The sequence below is a fragment of the Gymnodraco acuticeps genome, unplaced genomic scaffold, assembly GCF_902827175.1.
Source record: "Gymnodraco acuticeps unplaced genomic scaffold, fGymAcu1.1, whole genome shotgun sequence".
NCBI lineage: Eukaryota > Metazoa > Chordata > Actinopteri > Perciformes > Bathydraconidae > Gymnodraco > Gymnodraco acuticeps.
This window is the reverse complement of record NW_022992032.1, coordinates 44,922-62,651: the sequence shown is the minus strand read 5'-3', so window position 1 is coordinate 62,651 and position 17,730 is coordinate 44,922. Positions and strand designations below refer to the sequence as shown.

Below are 17,730 nucleotides of genomic sequence, written 5' to 3'. Positions count from 1 at the left end.
TCCAGATATTTGGAGCATAATAACTGAACGCTGCTTCTCCATGTTTAGTTCTGACTCTGGGGACAGAAAGCTGACCAGTCCCTGAAGACCTGAGAGATCTGGATGGTTCATAATTTAGCAGGAGGTCAGAAATGTATTTTGGGCCTAAACCATTCAGTGCTTTATAAACCAGCAGCAGTATTTTGAAATCTATTCTTTGACACACAGGAAAAGATTACATGACACGATTGCATGATAAATAGGTCTAACTTTCATAATTTATTTTATTTATTTATTACAATATCAATACATATTGTGATACAGTACATTTTGTAATCATTTTGGAAATGGTTTGTAAATAAAATACATCTTGGTGTATGTTTCAAGGCATCTATCCTCATAGAGCACAGCCCCATTGATACATGTCTGGTTGAATCACTGAGGTGTTAAATCAATCAGCAGTAAGTGTTATAAAAAGATTACTCACACATACACTTGAAGCAAAACTTGGCTTGAGTTTTGTTTTTTCTCCGGAGGGTTTCTCATGACCTCACAAGCGTTTCTTTTGTAAGCCCTCTCTTCTAGCTTTCACCATCTCCCCTTCCTCAAAGGCCCCTCATCTTCATCCTCTTCCTCTTCAGCTGCTCTGAGCCCTCCCTGTCTGACATCTTGTTCACATCACCACACTCAGCCCACCACAGTCACCCTCAGTCTCATGCTCAACAACATCCTCTCTGGCCCTTACCCTTCAAATGTATCATCTGGGTCCACTTGAGGCCCCTCAGAGCTAATCAAGCCTTGTACATGTTAATACATGCAAAGCAAGTGTAACCCTAGCCTCTGTTCTGTTTCCCTGTCCCTCCTTTTTCTTTACCCAGAATGGAAACCCTGACAAGGACAAGCCCCCGTGCAACTCCCAGGAGCTGGAGGACTGTGATGGCTTCCCAGAAGACGGCTCCAGTCTCACACACTTTGATGGAGAATCACTCAAGCCCTCTCAGGTGGTGAGTACCACCTCTGTACTTCACTAGTAAACACTTTGATGCTCCAATCCTTCAAGCCAGAGCCATCAAATGTAAAAAAGTGTTCACTCCTTTCTGTCTGCTCCTCCCATCCTTCATTCCTCTCAAGTACTCTGCTGGCTACCTCATGCTCTCTGCCTATAAGAGAACGTTTGTATCCAGCCGCTCCCCTAGTGAGCAAGCCAGCTCACTACCTTGACCTTTAATAAGCCTATTGGCCAGAGAGTAAAGAAGTAAAAGCAAACCCACTTAGGCTGTTAGAATATTCTATACTGCTATCCACTTGACCAACTTGCTGCATAATATCCTACTTATTAAACAGCTACTAACTAAATAAATGGATAATTTCACACAACACTGATTTAAAAAAGACCATATTGCTTCCGCTAAGAAAACATAGTTCTACTGCATGGAAACGGCTGGAATTGTGGCGACACTTAAAAAGACGGCAACATTGATCAAGGTTTTAATGTATCTTTCCAAGTCTGTTTCCATTTTAAGAATCAAAAGGAAATGGTACTTCCTGTCTCCTCTCATTGTTTTCCTGTTCTCTTTTTTTCTTTGCTGGCAACAGTCCAGCAATCGTGAATCCAAAGTTTCTTGCTCTCCACTAATATCAAAATGTAATCTTTTCAAATGTAATTTAATCATTAGCAACAGTCTACTATCAAATAAGAGCAGGCCACTGAAAGTCTGAATTGACCAATCAGAATCAAGTTTTTAACTAGGTCATATAATAATAAACTGTGAACTGAAAAGATAGACACGGGATGGTTAGCAACTTCACTGTTATGTTTTTCGCTTATTTCCATCCAGTTAGTGATACATGTTCGGAGGTTTTTTTTGTCATTGCGAGCAAAAAAGGTTCAACTTTGGGTAAAACTGCACTCAGCCCTGTCATTTTTTTCTCCTCCGTCCAACCACAGTGGAGGTGGGGCGGGACTTATTCCACAAAGACATGTACAAGTGTCCAACAAGCGCATGTCAGGCTATATAGCCAATCGTTCGTGTTACAATTACGTCCACTTTATTTCCTTTGGAGCTCCTCGTGACCCAAATAGTAAGAAGCTGATCCATCATAACCAACATTTATTTGTATAAATCTGTTAATGAATTTTAGGAGTACGTGTTCGTTGAGGGATGTCGATTAGTCCGAGACTCTGTACTATAATTGAAAAGTCCAATCAATGGCCATATTGATTTAAAGCATCAAAGCATTGCAAGGTTTGCTTTTTGATGTCCTGTTTCTTGCCTTTCCTCCTTTCATGTTGTTCAGGTCACATATGGGCTCATTGACCTTCATCAGATAGCATCATTCCATCTAACAGAAAGTGCTCTGCATCAAGCATCAAAGGAGGTCTTCATTTGTTATCAATTTGTTAATGTATATATTTTCCTGCTAGACTCTGATCAAAGACTGTTCCGGGCTGTCCATCAGCCTCTGAAGCAAAAGGTCTCAGTGGATTTATAATAAACTCCACTACCAGCATTAATAATGGATTTCACTGTCCACGTACATCATACATGACTACAAACAGTCATTATTATCTTTATGTTGTCAGCCATGCTAGTACAGCTTTGTATCTGTAATTAGGAACAGCAGTGCTATGAGCTCATTATAGGGATGCACGATATTGGTTTTTTGAAACCGATACCGATAACTTCCTGCTTCTCAAGACCGATACCGATAATACACATTTTTTTACGCCACTAATTATTTTAACGCGATTAACGCATGTGTATTTTTTTTCCTCGGCCGCCCCGTAGTTTCAGAGCGCATCGAGTTTAAAATACCATCTACAAGCTGATGCTGACAGCCTCACTCCTGCTGCCCGCTTGTGGCAGACCACACTTCCACGCTCACCGGCAGGCACCGACTGGCTATTGGGCGGACCGGGAGGGTGTGTGTATGTGTGGCCCGAGCGAGCGAGAGAGAGACCTTACGTGCATTGTTGTTGTTAGCATCTGGTGCTAGCTAGCTGCGCTAACGGATATACGGAGCTGTTTAAATGAAAACAGAGGAGCGACATTTCGCCACAACTGCGCCGAGCACTTGACTTTATGCAGGAAGCCAGACAGTGGGACATTGTACGAAAAGTCAGCACACTCAGCACGGATAGTGCGCAACATGATTGCAGCGTCCAGGCAGCTCCGGTTCGAGCATATGCCTTGAGTTGCACATAGCTCCAACGCCCATACCACCGACGACATGTTTGTTTACTGTCCTGGCTTCACGAGTTAGGGAGCGCTGGATTTGTGAAAAACTCCCCTCTTCCTAAACCACTAATACCACAGTACTGGCAAAACGGGAGGAGCCGAGTGAAAAACAAGCGCTCCTCATCCCAATCCACCCACACCGCAGTATTTTTTTTCTTTACCCAAAAAAATATATTGTATATTATCGGGGCTATTAATACTGGTATCGGGTTTATCGGGATGACGTCATCATTCCTAATATCGGCCCGATAATTATCGTGCATCCCTAAAGGACAACAATGACAATGCTTGTTGATTTTTGGCAGTGACGGTTACCATGTTCACCACTGTACCTCTGTATGTTAGCATGGTAGCATTTTGTAGTTATCCATAAATACACAGTGCAGCTGAGGATGATGGTTGATGGTTTTCTGGTGTTGAAGATAAGATGAATGATTCCCAGGGGAAAGATATCCTCATGTGTACCCAAATGAGATTATTTCTATTTATTTGTTGTTACCATTCACATCTATAGCCTACAATCACTTGACAATGACTGTTCATATGATCCGAGCAATTTTTTAGCATGCTGCTCATCCTGCAGCAATTACAAGATATGATGCAACGCACACTAACTGACAAAAAGGTACGGCTCGACTTGGTCTGTTATTAAAAAAGCTCATTATAATCACAAAGGTAGCCTCATGGTCGCATTTAATAAAAAATCAAGACATAAAAGAAAGTAGGGTTCACCATTTTGACACCATGGAAATCAATTAGTGTTGCACGATTTGTTGAAAAACTGATATTGAGATTATTGTGGACAATATTGCGATTAGTTTGCCCATTAAGCTGTTTCTTTATTTGTCAGAATTTTCGCAGCCGCTGTGCATTCGTCGTACTTTTCTCTTGTTGTGTCGCCGCGTGATCCAGCAACTTTTGTTATGCATATTTTACAGAGAACCTCTTTTAGCTCAATTTAGTTGAATTTAAGGCAGAGGTCCCTTTTTCTTTGGCCACCTTTCTAGGGTCTTCCTGCTCGTTAACGTTAGCATCCATTTGCACTGTTCTCTGGCTCTGATCTGCGCAGCGGACAGTCATCTGAGCAGCATTTGATTTAGCAGTTGTATTCCCTTAATCGTCCCACAGAGGGGACATTTACATTCTGCATTTGACCCATCCTAGTGTTAGGAGCAGTGGGCTGCCATTATGTACGGCGCCCGGGGAGCAGTGTGGGGAACGGTGCCTTGCTCAGGGACACCTCGGTAGCACTTGGTCTTTCGGGGACTTGAAACAGGGACTTGAAACGGTGACCTTCCGATTCCGAAGCCAAGTCCCTATGGACTTCGCCACCACCGCCAAATGATCAGTGAATATGTTGTCACATTCACAAACAACGTTTTATTTCTTTAAATTGCAACCTTTGCTATCAGAAGAGTTATTTTAACGACTTGCCACCGTGCTTAGTTTTCCAAGTCCGGCAGTATAACATTTAGGATGAGCCACCCCCACGGAAAAGCACCAGGACAAAGACGTGGAAGATGTGACGCGTCTGTTATATCGCGTTTGCAATTGGATGAATCGTGCAGCCCTGAGTGAGAAATTGTACTCAGCCTGGACTGAAGCACATTGCCTGGTAGCACGGTTAAAAAACACAGAACTTGCGATGAAAACACAATATGTTTATATATTTTTGTGGTTTTCAGAATGAAAAGGAAATGGAAGTAGACTCAAGGTAGCCGATAAAAGGCTTCTCTTTTGTTTATTAAAAAGGGTTTGCATGTCAGATGAGTTGGGAAGACAGCAGTAGCCTTCAGGAGAAGCTGCACAGCGAAAACTCAGCCTTGTGTTCTTTGTTGTTTTCTAATGTATCTAAAGCGTTGGGAGGCTCACACACCACAAGGAGGATGGCAACCGGTCTATCCTCCCATCCATAATGTCTGAGGAGGAGAAAAAACATCCTTCTCTTGTCATTATTGGTCCCAAGGTTGAAAACACAGGTCACATGTTGCTTTCTTTCTTGGGGACAAGGTGTTGTAGAAAACAGGCTTACAAATGAAAAGGAAAATGTGGATTTATGAAATGTCTTTAGACAAAAAATTCACGTGTATTTCTGCAAAGAAAGTTATATGTAAGCTTTCAAACTTAGTGCAAAAGTATTTCCAAATGTTCAACCTTTCTTTTTACAGAATGTTGGAGATTTGGAGGGATAACTGGTCCGCTTTTCAAATCTCCGCGCGTTCCTATGAAGCTGGTTATAATACAGGAAGGAATCCATATCTACAAAGTAACCGTTAACAATAATCTACTTTAATGGCAATATGACAATGCAATACAATCATTACAATACAACATGATATATTACAGTTATATTGCAATGCTTAAGGAGTAATGCCGGCTTACTCCTGCTCTAGTCCGCATACTGCAGAGCTACTTTCACCCGAGGGCAGCATGTGAAGAAGAGGCCGAACGCCAGGGATCCACCGGATATATACCAGAGTAAGAAGGAGGGGTTTGGTGTTAGGTCAGCTGGTCATCTTTTCAGGTCATCTCATTGGGAGACGCAACGCAGCAGGAAACGCAGCAGGAAACCAAACAGGCTCACTTTCCAACAAAAGGTCTCAAGGCCTGCATACCTACACCTCCCCCACAGAGCCATAAAACCCTGTTTACTCCAACCAGCCCAGAATGTTTATAGCCATTTGTAGTCCTTACATTTATGAAAGGATAAAACAGAGAAATCAATATAAACACAAACACAGGTATTGTTTGAACAGTATTCACTTAACTGCTACTATTGATAAGCACCAGAGAAACCCAAGGGACCTCTCTTAACCTCACAAACACTGCAGCTAGATCTAAGTTGAATGCAAATCAGGACATGCTCTCCCCTTCCCCCATCTTCCTTTGTCCTCAAAAACACCTGTCAACAGGCCCCAAATGCAGCTCACAGTTTTACCCAAATTATTCTCATTTTAAGCTTATCCATAGTTTGCTAACATGAATAAATACAAATATAACTCTACAAATCCCCCTTTTTATCTCCTTCTCCAGAGATAAACTTAGACAAGGCATTTTGAAATATACCCACGGTCATTCTTTTCTACTGTGTCCGTAAATCCATCCGAAGCTGGTATTTAGAGTACTTGAAACCTTCATGGAGACCGAACACCACTTTCCATGGCAGTGAAGGAACCATGAGGGGGTAGCTGAGTGCTAGAATCATCAGCCCCCCCCCCCCCCGAGGAATAGCCCACAAGGACAGCTAATAGGGAGGGGGAGATGCAGCTTTCCCTTCACGGGTAGAACTGATCAGAGCGAAGTAGACTCCTCTGCTGCGCCGTCCTGGCTTGCCGTGTCTTTGTCCACCCAATCCGCTGACAGCAGCTTCTGGGCTGCCTGCTAGAGAGATGTCTTCCTCCTCCTCGTCCCGCTGATGGCGGCTTCCGGGTCGATGCTGTAGAGATGTCTCCAGGGTCCTCCTTCTCCGGCCCGCTGATGATGCCTCCCGGGTCGTCTGTTGTAAGGATGTCTCCAGGGTCCTGCTCCTCCAGTCTGCTGCTTCCGAGTAGTCCACGTCTGCCAGGGCCACGTCCGTCCTGATGTCGTCCCCTGGTCCTAGCAGGTGGTTTCCCCGCCGCACACTGGCTCCCGTGGTACGAGCTGTCCCCCTTTTCTCCCAGGCAGACGGCATAAGAGGTCCGCTGGGTCACTCGGTCGGGGTCGGAGAGCCTGGGGTTGAGCCACTTTGTCCTCGTGCTTCTCGGGTCCCCCTTTTGGCGCCGGTGACCTGTGTGGAGAAATCTGATACAACTCCCTCAAGCCTACGCTCAGCTGTTTTGACCCACTTGGAGCCTGTTGGTGGGGTGTCTTGAAACAACAGCCGTCTGTGAACAGGTTTTCTAAATTAATTGTAGACCTCCTATCTGCCAGTACAGCTTCAGAATCTTAATACTTGGATTGTGCCAACTAAATAAGAACCCCAACATCTTTAGGTAAACTAAATAACATATTTCAATAGCTCTGAATTTCTGACAAGCATCTGTGTTTATTTTTAAATGAAATCCTATTTAAAATCCAAATATAATATGAACTGCTAATGTTTCTGGTAAAGAAACACACTAATGTTATGGATTCAAAAACAACCAAAATCACGATGCTAACAAAGTGAATGATTTCCTGGTGATACTGCTTCTACCTGTCAGTGCTTAGATATTATCACGCTGAAAAAATGAATACAGAATTCCAACAAACTGTCATCAAATGTCTTTCTATTCTAAATTTAGATGAAATGTATATCCCCATAATGACCTAAACAATAAAGTATATGGCTTTTACTTCTTTACCAGGCTAGTTACATGATGTTGTCTAAATTAAATTCTGTCTCATTACATTACTATGTTTTAGCTTAACTTAACTGTAATATGTTCTTTCTATATTTCAAACCTCAGTTACTCTAATGTCTGTTAAAATATTACAAAATTGTTTCACTATCACAGGTCAACTTCTTCGGTTTCACAGTAGCCCCTTGGCCACTGCTTCTTTGTTACCTGCTATAATTCAAATCAATATTTAGAAACATCTCAACATTCATCAAACAGTATCTTATCCCCAGATATGGAGCAGGTTAATTACATTCAATGCTCAATCCTTAAAAGAAAAATTTAAATTGTGAATTTTACAGCCATGTTGACATTTATACATTATACTCACTCCCCCCTTTTACACATGAAATCATGTGTAACAAAAGCCTGTAATGGGAGGGGAACAAAAACTGTCAGGTAATTGGTTAGGGACATAACGAACATTATTATCATTATTTCCACAGTGAACACTTCAGTGAAAAGAAGTGTTCCTCTCCGTCCTTCAGGCCTAAAAGAAACAGAATCTTCAGCTTTTACATTTGCAAACCGCCAACTCATGTGAGAGTAAAATATCACATGTGCGGTTTCCCCTTTTTGTGGAATTTTTAGGAAACCTCTCGTTTCCCTTGGAGCTCCAAAATAATATGTTAGTCCAAAAACATGCTTGGTTAGTTATTGTTTTAGAATCATGCAGTTACACTGATCACATGCCGGCATACATTCACACTCACACTGTCTGGTTGTCATGTCAAGTTTGGTCAGGTTCACCCCAGAGTCAGTCATCCACAGTGCCTTGTCAAGTTACACTGTCGGTCAGGGTCAAAGGTCAGTTGGTCTCCGTCTTTTTTGGCCATGTGTCGTGCTCTGCAGAGACTTTGACATTTCAGCATAGGCCAGTATCCTTTGTCTACAAAAATATGTCACGATTTCAACTATAATTTTCAAGATGATTCTCACTTGTCATTGGGACTTCCGCCTCCCACTTTTCCTGAAACTTGGTACAAAACTCACTTCCTTCGAGTACCACTACTAATTAAAATGTCTAATGATCTATTTCAGAAACTTTTGTACATAACTATTATCTTGAGTCAAAACATTACTAGGATCTGTGTCGCTCTGCATTTCATAGCTCATTATAATTCTGGTCTACTTAAAAAACAATGTTAAACTCTTTAGCAGTGTGTGGAACCTTGGGTGTCCGAACATGCAACAATTACTTCCTCCTTTATCAAGGATTTAAAACCGAAGTCTGGTAATAACTATGCCACAATGGTGAAATCAACACTTTAGATTGGAATTTAATATGTGGCTTGGCACTAGCCATTAATACAAACAAAGATTTGTCCTATAGAGTGGTTCCTAAAACTATCCTTTTAATGGTGATCAATATTGTAACCAATGAGATCACTACTTTATTCACACGTGAATAAAAATGTCTTAAAGAATGAATTGTTAACATGATGAAAATATTGAAGAATATGGTTCTACTCTGTCAGTGTGTTTTAGGATGATTATCATTTTACTTTAATAGTTTCCTCTTTACTGCTATTTTTAATTTACCAAATGATTAATAAATCTTTCTGTCTTTACGTATTTATGAAGTTAATTCAAGTTATTTAAATGTGCGTTTCGTGAATAAGTGTGTTTATGTGTAACTCACTCATTCCCGTTCTCCTTTCCTCCTCCCCTGGTTTTCTCAAGCCGTGACCCCGGCCTCCTCACTTCTAATCGACCATGCCAACTCCTCTGATTCTGTCTTCTCTTCAGTCCATCAGCTGTTGAATCCATCCACTGTAACTTTTGTAGGCAGCCATTGGCCCAGTCACATCTGCAGCCCCATCATGCCACTGTTGTTGCACTCCTCCTTTACAGTCTCTCTGCTGTTTTTATGGAGGGCGGATTCTGCTCTCATGTCTATTGTGCCAAATCTCGCAGCGCAGTTTGGAACTTCATGTCCTGTTTGAGGGACCGATGAGAGTATCTCTCTGTATGTCAGCATGCTGGTTTGGTTCTGGATGCCACAGGTGGAGATAGTTCTGGCTGCAGTCTTGATGTAGTCTTGTTGTTGTTGTTGGTTCAGCTCTGGTTCTCTGTCTGTACGATGGAGAAGGAGGAGTCTCCTGTTGGGTTAGGTCTCGTTGTCTGCTTGGAGGGTCGGGATCAAAGCCTTTCTAACTCAGAGGGGGAGTCCAGGTCCCGGTACACATTACCTATAAGAAGTCTAGCACACTGATGTTAAATAAATCCAACCCTTTCCACTCTGTCTCTTTCTAATCATACTATCTGTCTTAGTTGTTAAATGCCATCTAAACAACATAATTAATGTCTACTTATGATATTACAAAAACCAACTCCAAAAATTGTTTCATCCATTGTTACATATTTACCCAACACAACTCTGAAATACTTACATGTTTCCAGCATCACATATTCCACACACTATGAAAGAACATCTCCATATCTTCTCTCATTTTAAATCCCACTGTTACTTCGAACAATAGTAAACCTGCAGAGCACACCAATCGGATCACAGTAATGAAATTTGAATCAAGTGTAGGCCTATATGTCTTCTTTCTGAACATTTATTTATATTGTCTACATTTGCAAACAGTTCGAGTGTAAAATGTGTTTTGCACAATGTATTTACACTCTACAGATTCTTGAGTTTACTCATCTCCTGGTGCTGTCGTTGTAAAAAATGTTCAATCCCTTATTGTTTTGTACCAGTTTACCAAACAATACCGGCCAGCAATGTAATGATTAAACTCTAAGCTCGCATAAGTTTCAAGGGTGTGATACCCCCTTTCAGCCACTAGATGGCAGCAGCAGAAGTTTCAAGGGTGTGATACCCCCTTTCATCCACTAGATGGCAGCAGCAGAAGTTTCAAGGGTGTGATACCCCCTTTCAGCCACTAGATGGCAGCAGCAGAAGTTTCCAGACAAAGGGAAACGCTCTACCTTGGTTTAATATATAACAGACCTCTGGCTTTAAGCTTTTAGCATTGGTCTGTTATTTAAACCCCAGTTTTAAACGGCGACTCGATCTGATATATCGAGTTTTCAGGTTTTGCCGTGCAGGATTCAAACCTCGCATTCACACAAACTGCACCATTTCTACGCCACTCAGGAATAAACACCTGCAGATCCACGCCAAACTGCTCTATTTTACGTCACGCAGGACTTTCGTCTACCTGTCGATCAACGTTTACGTTTTTGTATATAACTTTCCTAACATAGTAAAATATGCATTGTATATTCCATTTAAACTATAAAAACACTGTGAAACGCCTACAGACAATCCTAAAGTTTTAGCGTATCCAATTACAGACAGGCGACTTTCATCGTCTGCTTACCTTATTTGCAAAGTTGCAGAGTCCTGCTGATTGTCTGAGATGTTTGAAAGCGTCTGAATTCTTCCTCAGCTTCGTTATCTCTAGACGTCGGGTCACCATTTTGTTGGAGATTTGGAGGGATAACTGGTCCGCTTTTCAAATCTCCGCGCGTTCCTATGAAGCTGGTTATAATACAGGAAGGAATCCATATCTACAAAGTAACCGTTAACAATAATCTACTTTAATGGCAATATGACAATGCAATACAATCATTACAATACAACATGATATATTACAGTTATATTGCAATGCTTAAGGAGTAATGCCGGCTTACTCCTGCTCTAGTCCGCATACTGCAGAGCTACTTTCACCCGAGGGCAGCATGTGAAGAAGAGGCCGAACGCCAGGGATCCACCGGATATATACCAGAGTAAGAAGGAGGGGTTTGGTGTTAGGTCAGCTGGTCATCTTTTCAGGTCATCTCATTGGGAGACGCAACGCAGCAGGAAACGCAGCAGGAAACCAAACAGGCTCACTTTCCAACAAAAGGTCTCAAGGCCTGCATACCTACACCTCCCCCACAGAGCCATAAAACCCTGTTTACTCCAACCAGCCCAGAATGTTTATAGCCATTTGTAGTCCTTACATTTATGAAAGGATAAAACAGAGAAATCAATATAAAACACAAACACAGGTATTGTTTGAACAGTATTCACTTAACTGCTACTATTGATAAGCACCAGAGAAACCCAAGAGACCTCTCTTAACCTCACAAACACTGCAGCTAGATCTAAGTTGAATGCAAATCAGGACATGCTCTCCCCTTCCCCCATCTTCCTTTGTCCTCAAAAACACCTGTCAACAGGCCCCAAATGCAGCTCACAGTTTTACCCAAATTATTCTCATTTTAAGCTTATCCATAGTTTGCTAACATGAATAAATACAAATATAACTCTACAAGAAGTATACAACATATTAAGCATAAGTGAATATTTGCCTTTTCCAAAACAGATATGTAGCAGTTTTAATAAGCCCTATTCATTCTCCTCTTTCAGTTCCTCTGTTTCATTTCCCCAAAATAATTGATGGTTAAGAATTCCCCATCACCAAATCTCTCAAAACAGCCATAATACAGCCTTTCACCTTGTAATGAAAGACTCATGAGTATTGAATATAAGCTGCAGTGTTTCTGCTGTGATGAAGGGCTTCATGTGAATGCAAGCCCTTTAATGTTTCTCCCTCCATTCACTCTGCAAATAGTGCAGGTGAGCTGCTGCACTTATATCAGGGGATTGTAATGGTACCTGTGCCATCAGCTTTTTGAAGGACAGTGGTCTATTTGTTCCATACATGTGTGAGCGTATGTGTTTGCCTGGGTCTATCCAGGGATTCTTACCTTTCTATTCTTCCCCTCCCACCCTCATTGTATCCGCCTTAATGCTTCAGTCGCTCGCCTGCCCACTAGGACATGGGCCATGACCTTTTTTTATAAAACCTTTCAGCTCGAAATTGTGGCACCTCTTAGTAATTTTCGCACCTTTTGTCGATGGGCTTATCTTTGGTTTCCGATCCCGGTTGAAAATAATGTTTTTTATATGTGTTTCCGAGAGGGAGGCTGAGTCATATCCACTGGCCATAGATGTAATATCTTTTTACAATGGAGTAATATGAACATCTCTTCACAGTATTTACTGAAGGTTTGGCTATCTTTAAAAAAGATTAGGACATTTTCAGTTTCCTATGATTACTGATAACACCATCGTAAAACTAAGTCATATTATATAAAAGAGATATTATATGTTTGAATCCTTACATTTGCAGATATTAGTTTAAAGTGATGTGTTTATCCTTTAAATATATTAGACACACTAGCCGCATTGATCTACTGTTGTAATATAAATGTCATTTGGTCCACCACTTTGATCCAGAATATTAACAACTATTAATAAAAAAAACATGTGTCCAGTCTGTGATGCAATAAAATCCTTTCCGTGAGAAAGATCGGCATCTCTTAACACAGTGAATGTGTGTTGTGTTAAAAAAAAGACATTCTAGGTTTGAAATAAGGGAAAATGAAAATAATAAAATGCCTATTGTACATTTATGATCACATACAAGGTCAACATGTCTTTATAGTCAAACGGAACTGAAAGTTTCACGTCTCTGACTAAAGGAAGGTCAAATAACCCATCATGTCTCCGCTTGTTGTAAAAGCAAGTGAACAGCAGCAGCCTTACAGGAGCGTGACGGAAGTGATGATGAGGATGACAGATAATTGGCATTTCAGCTGTTATTACAGCCGACTGGCGTTTGTGTACAGATGCATTTGCTTTGGCTGCGTAATACCATCCCCTCACTTTCTGTCCCTTATCTTCAAAGCCTATAAAACCTTTGATAAAAACCAAAGGGTATTGGCTAAAAGCTTCTTTTAAAAAAAAACTGGGAACAGGACATTTCTTCCAGGGAACAGGTATTGGCCTAGCCGGAGTCCAACTGTAGGATTTCTTATTATGTACAGCAAGTACACTCATACAACAAGACAATATAAAGTATCTTAAACTAAAACATTTCAACACAAGATTTCCACCATGTTAAAAATGACATTATTGATTTGCTTCAGCTAAGAGAAAATATGGGTCCATTGCACTGCGTACCAACAGCTGGAACTGCCAAGTCTGTTCATATTTTCTTTTCCATTACCAGTCTTTAAACACTGCCACAGCCCGTAATGTGTTCCTGTTTCGTTGACTTCCTTTTCTGCTGATTTCTCTAACGCTCTCCAATATATATAAAAATGAATATTCAAAAGGAATTCCACTGTGTTTAGTGACGGATGAAACTGAGTTATTGTAAACGGCCAACCAACGTTACATTTAATGGACTTCTTTCTGTTGATTGATGTGAACGCACATTGATCCACCTTAGCAACGGTTAGTTCTCCTTAGCAGCGGTCTGTTAGTGAAAATTCACAACCTCTAGATTGTTCAAATCAGAATGGAGTATTCAGCTAAGTTGTGTAATGAGCAGACAAAAAGCAGCAAAATGACAAAACATATAAACACCATTCTGTTTCTGTTACATGGATGCATTAAAGAAATAAAATGATCTCAAAATGATTATTTGTATATCAATTACTCACCCTGTGTTACCTCAAACTCTTTCGCAGCATAAACAGAGAAAAGTCTTGATGAATTGAAGGAAATCTGTACAACGTATTACAACAACGAAACTGCATACATGAAAAACATCCTTTTACAAGCAATCCAAGTCTCATGTATCTGGTTGTACACTGTACAACCAGATACATGAGACTTGGAAATAGAGAAATGAGCATACTGTACAATGTACAGTATGCTCATTTCTCTATTTTTGTTCAAATCGTACTTTGAAAACCGCTCCTCCACTACCATTTCACGCTTTATATGGTGCACTCGGTTTCCGGGCAAATTGTTCTTCTCCGCAAGCTTGAGCTAAAAGAGGCATGTAACAAAAACACTGTTTTCCTAATGAATCCAAGGTAAGACCAGGTGAATAATTGATCTACAAATGTTCATTTGATCCTTAAAAATATTGAACCATGAGAGCGTTTCCGCTGTGTCCGGGTCATCCACAGGCTTTAATAGAAAGCTCAGTTCTTAGAGAACAGAGCTTTCTATTAAAGCTGAGCTTACCTTTCATGTGTTTTGTTGTTGTTTGTGTCTTTCTATAATGGAAACCATATCTCCGTTCAGCAGGAAACACAAGAACTAGCAGGAATTTAGATTCTGGATTAAAGAGGTGATTCCCATGCTTTGTTTTGCTGCCTGCACTGAAATCCTCCTCATTCAAAGGAGGCTTTGTGAAGCAATTCAATAGAAAAGGAAATACGTTTATTTGATATTTGTCTTGTTACTGTTGCTCGGATGAACTTTTGATAGAGGTTTTGTTTCTTCAGTTTGTAGGGCAGGACCTGAACCCTGGGTTGTGCACAGAGGGCAGGTCAGACTGAAAAGAATCTGATAAAAGCCTCATGATAGATTGTCCCTTTTAAGAATATGACCAATAATAAGCAACAGAATATCAGAGGGAATGGTTTCATGTTCAAAAACTCAGACCAGGCAACGGAACATATTTAAGTCATTCAAAAGCCATACTTAATCGCTGACATTGAAATGTCAAAATAATTGTACCTTTGAGATGTGTTAGAGACGGAAATTGAGTTTTATGTTTGTGTCCCAGGGGTCTTCAACGTTTTTCAGGCCAGGGACCCCCAAACTGATGGAGAGCTGGAGCAGGGACCCCCCTACTATATGTATGGCATACAATTGTGTTTTATATTAAACGGGGCCTAGTGCCGTGTATAAACATAGCTACTGTACATTCAATACTAAGCTATTCAAATAATACACAGGTTAATATATTCATGTTTTTATTTTAAACATGTGCAAGGTACAGGGTGGCCGTGCCACTGCCATTTATAAACATACATCTTGCATGGAACACAGAGCTATTAAAAATAATTCACAGATATTAACTTTAAACATACATGTAGAAGGGACAGTGGATCCTCAAACCATCTGTGGATGGCACACGTACTCCCACATTAGTGAGATGTGACCCTGATGAGTAGCACACAGCTTATCTAACCTTGGACGGATGGAGGTTGTCAGGCAGAGGGTCATATCAGCCTCAGGCTGCAGCCTTGACCTGTATTTATTTTTCAAGTAAGTGAGTGAGGAAAATCCACTTTCGCAAAGATAGGTTGTTGCAAAGGGCGAAAGGCTCATCATAGCTTTTCCTGCCAATTGCGGAAAGTCTTTCTGGCAAGAGATCCAGAACTGGGTGAGTGGTTTTGTGTCATATATGTGTCTGAACATACTGTCCGTGGATAGTTCGATTAGCTGATCCTCCTCTGTTACTGTCAGGCGTGTGCCGTCTGCTGCGTTGTCTGTGAATGGAAACCGTATCCATGTCTTGTCCCTGCGCCAGGAGTCAGCCTCAGAAAAGTAGTGCCCAAATTGTCCCTCGAGCGCCTCCAAATGCGCAAGAATTGCGCGTGTTACGGGGGGCGAGAGCCCAGCAGAATCTCCAAGCTCATCCACTGATGGAAACATGGAAAATATTTCCTCCCCGATGCGCTCCCTCCATCTTTTGATTTTTTTTTAGAAAGCCTTCCATTTTGTCATACAGATGAATGGCATGTGTATTGGGGCCTTGCATTGAACTGTTCAGTTTGTTCAGCTCAGTGAAAACATCAGCAAGTTTGGTGACCCAAACATTGTCACTGAAAAGTGCAGCCAGCTCTGTGCGCTTTTGGAGAAGTAAAAACTCCCGAATAGACTTGCGCAATTCCAACACACGTGACAACACTGTTCCACGTGAAAGCCATCGAACCTCAGAATGGTACAGTAGCGCAGTGTGTTCTTCTCCCTCAGCAGCACAGAGATTAGAGAAGAGACGCGTTTGCAATGCGCTCTTCTTGACTAGATTGACTACTTTCACTACCCAGTCCATGACATCTGCCAATTCAGCGCTCATATCTTTGGCAACAAGTGACTCCCTGTGTAGCATGCAGTGCGTCCAAATCACATGCGGAGACGCATCCCTTACAAGCGCGATTAGTCCACTTTTTAAACCAGCCATGGCTCTTGCACCGTCAGTGCACAGCGCAATACATTTTGTCCACGGAATGTCATTTTCTTTGAAAAAAATATCAATCACTTTGAAGATTTCAGAACTAGTTGTGCGTTGAGGGAGGTACTTACAAAACAAAAATTCCTCCTGCATTTCCTTATCATCGACAAAGCGCACATACGCCAGAAGCTGGGCGTCCTTAGACACATCTGTTGACTCGTCTAATTGTAATGCAAATGCTACTGCCAACCTCAGCTTCTCTATCTCTATCTCACTTCAGATGCCATCTCGTCTATACGGCGAGCTATGGTTGTGTCCGACACTGGAATGGTTTTCAGTTTGTTAATGTCAATATCATTCCCATACATTGTTTTACACATATCGGTTGCTGAAGGCAATATTAAATCCTCTGCAAGTGTGTATGGCTGTTTCTTCTGGGCAATCCGAAGAGCAATTTGATAAGAGCATTTCAAAGCTAGCTCACCAACTTTGGCTGATTTTCTGATCAATATCTGTTGACCTTGGAGGGATTTGAGGCTAGCTTGGAAGTATTCAACAGGTTTGTCTTTTAAGTGGCTGTGTGTTGTCTCCAAGTTGACGCTGCAGCTTTGATGGCTTCATAGATTCATTTGAAAGAACAGTAGAGCAAATGACACACATTGAAATTCAATGCCATCTGTCTCCTTAAAGGTAAAACCAAACTTCAGATAATTATCTGCATATTTTCGGGTCTTCTCTCGTTTGCGCTTACCCTTATTAGCTGCTACATCAGCAGCAGGTTCCGCCTCGCCACTTGCATGTTCACTGGTGGTTTCTGAGGTGGATGGTATCTCTCTTGTGCTTGTGGATTTTTCTGGTCGAGTTACAAAACGATCCAAAGGTATGGTCTTCTCAATAATATCGCAGCGTGCATCCTTGTGTCTGGGTCCTTAGTAAACTGGGGACTGAATAGGCTCTCGGCCAATCACGGGGAACCTGACAGAGCCAGCGTGTGTCATGCGGCCTCGTGATTGGCACAGCAGCGATAGGGGCGGGTCCTCCCCTTTGTATACAGGAGGCCTGGTGGGACAGGTCTGGGGTCGTCTCCTGCTGTGAGTGAACCGGTGCCTAGCTTGAGATAGCTACTGTGTGTAGCTGAATGCGTGCATTGCTGATTGAAAGATAACGTCTTCTGCCTCCATTTCTCCGTTCGCTACAATATGTTGAATTCATGTTAATGTGCAT

The 17,730-nt window shown here is 41.5% G+C and overlaps 1 protein-coding gene across 1 annotated transcript in view; it reads left to right on the top strand.

Annotated features, from left to right (window-relative positions):
• The window catches only part of nudcd1 (NudC domain containing 1), a 54,076-nt gene that overhangs the window by 30,122 nt on the left and 6,224 nt on the right, over positions 1–17,730 (top strand). Inside the window, exon 8 of the mRNA XM_034201612.1 lies at positions 858–983. Coding sequence (XP_034057503.1) covers positions 858–983 — 126 coding nt within the window. The remainder of the gene's footprint in view (positions 1–857; positions 984–17,730) is intronic.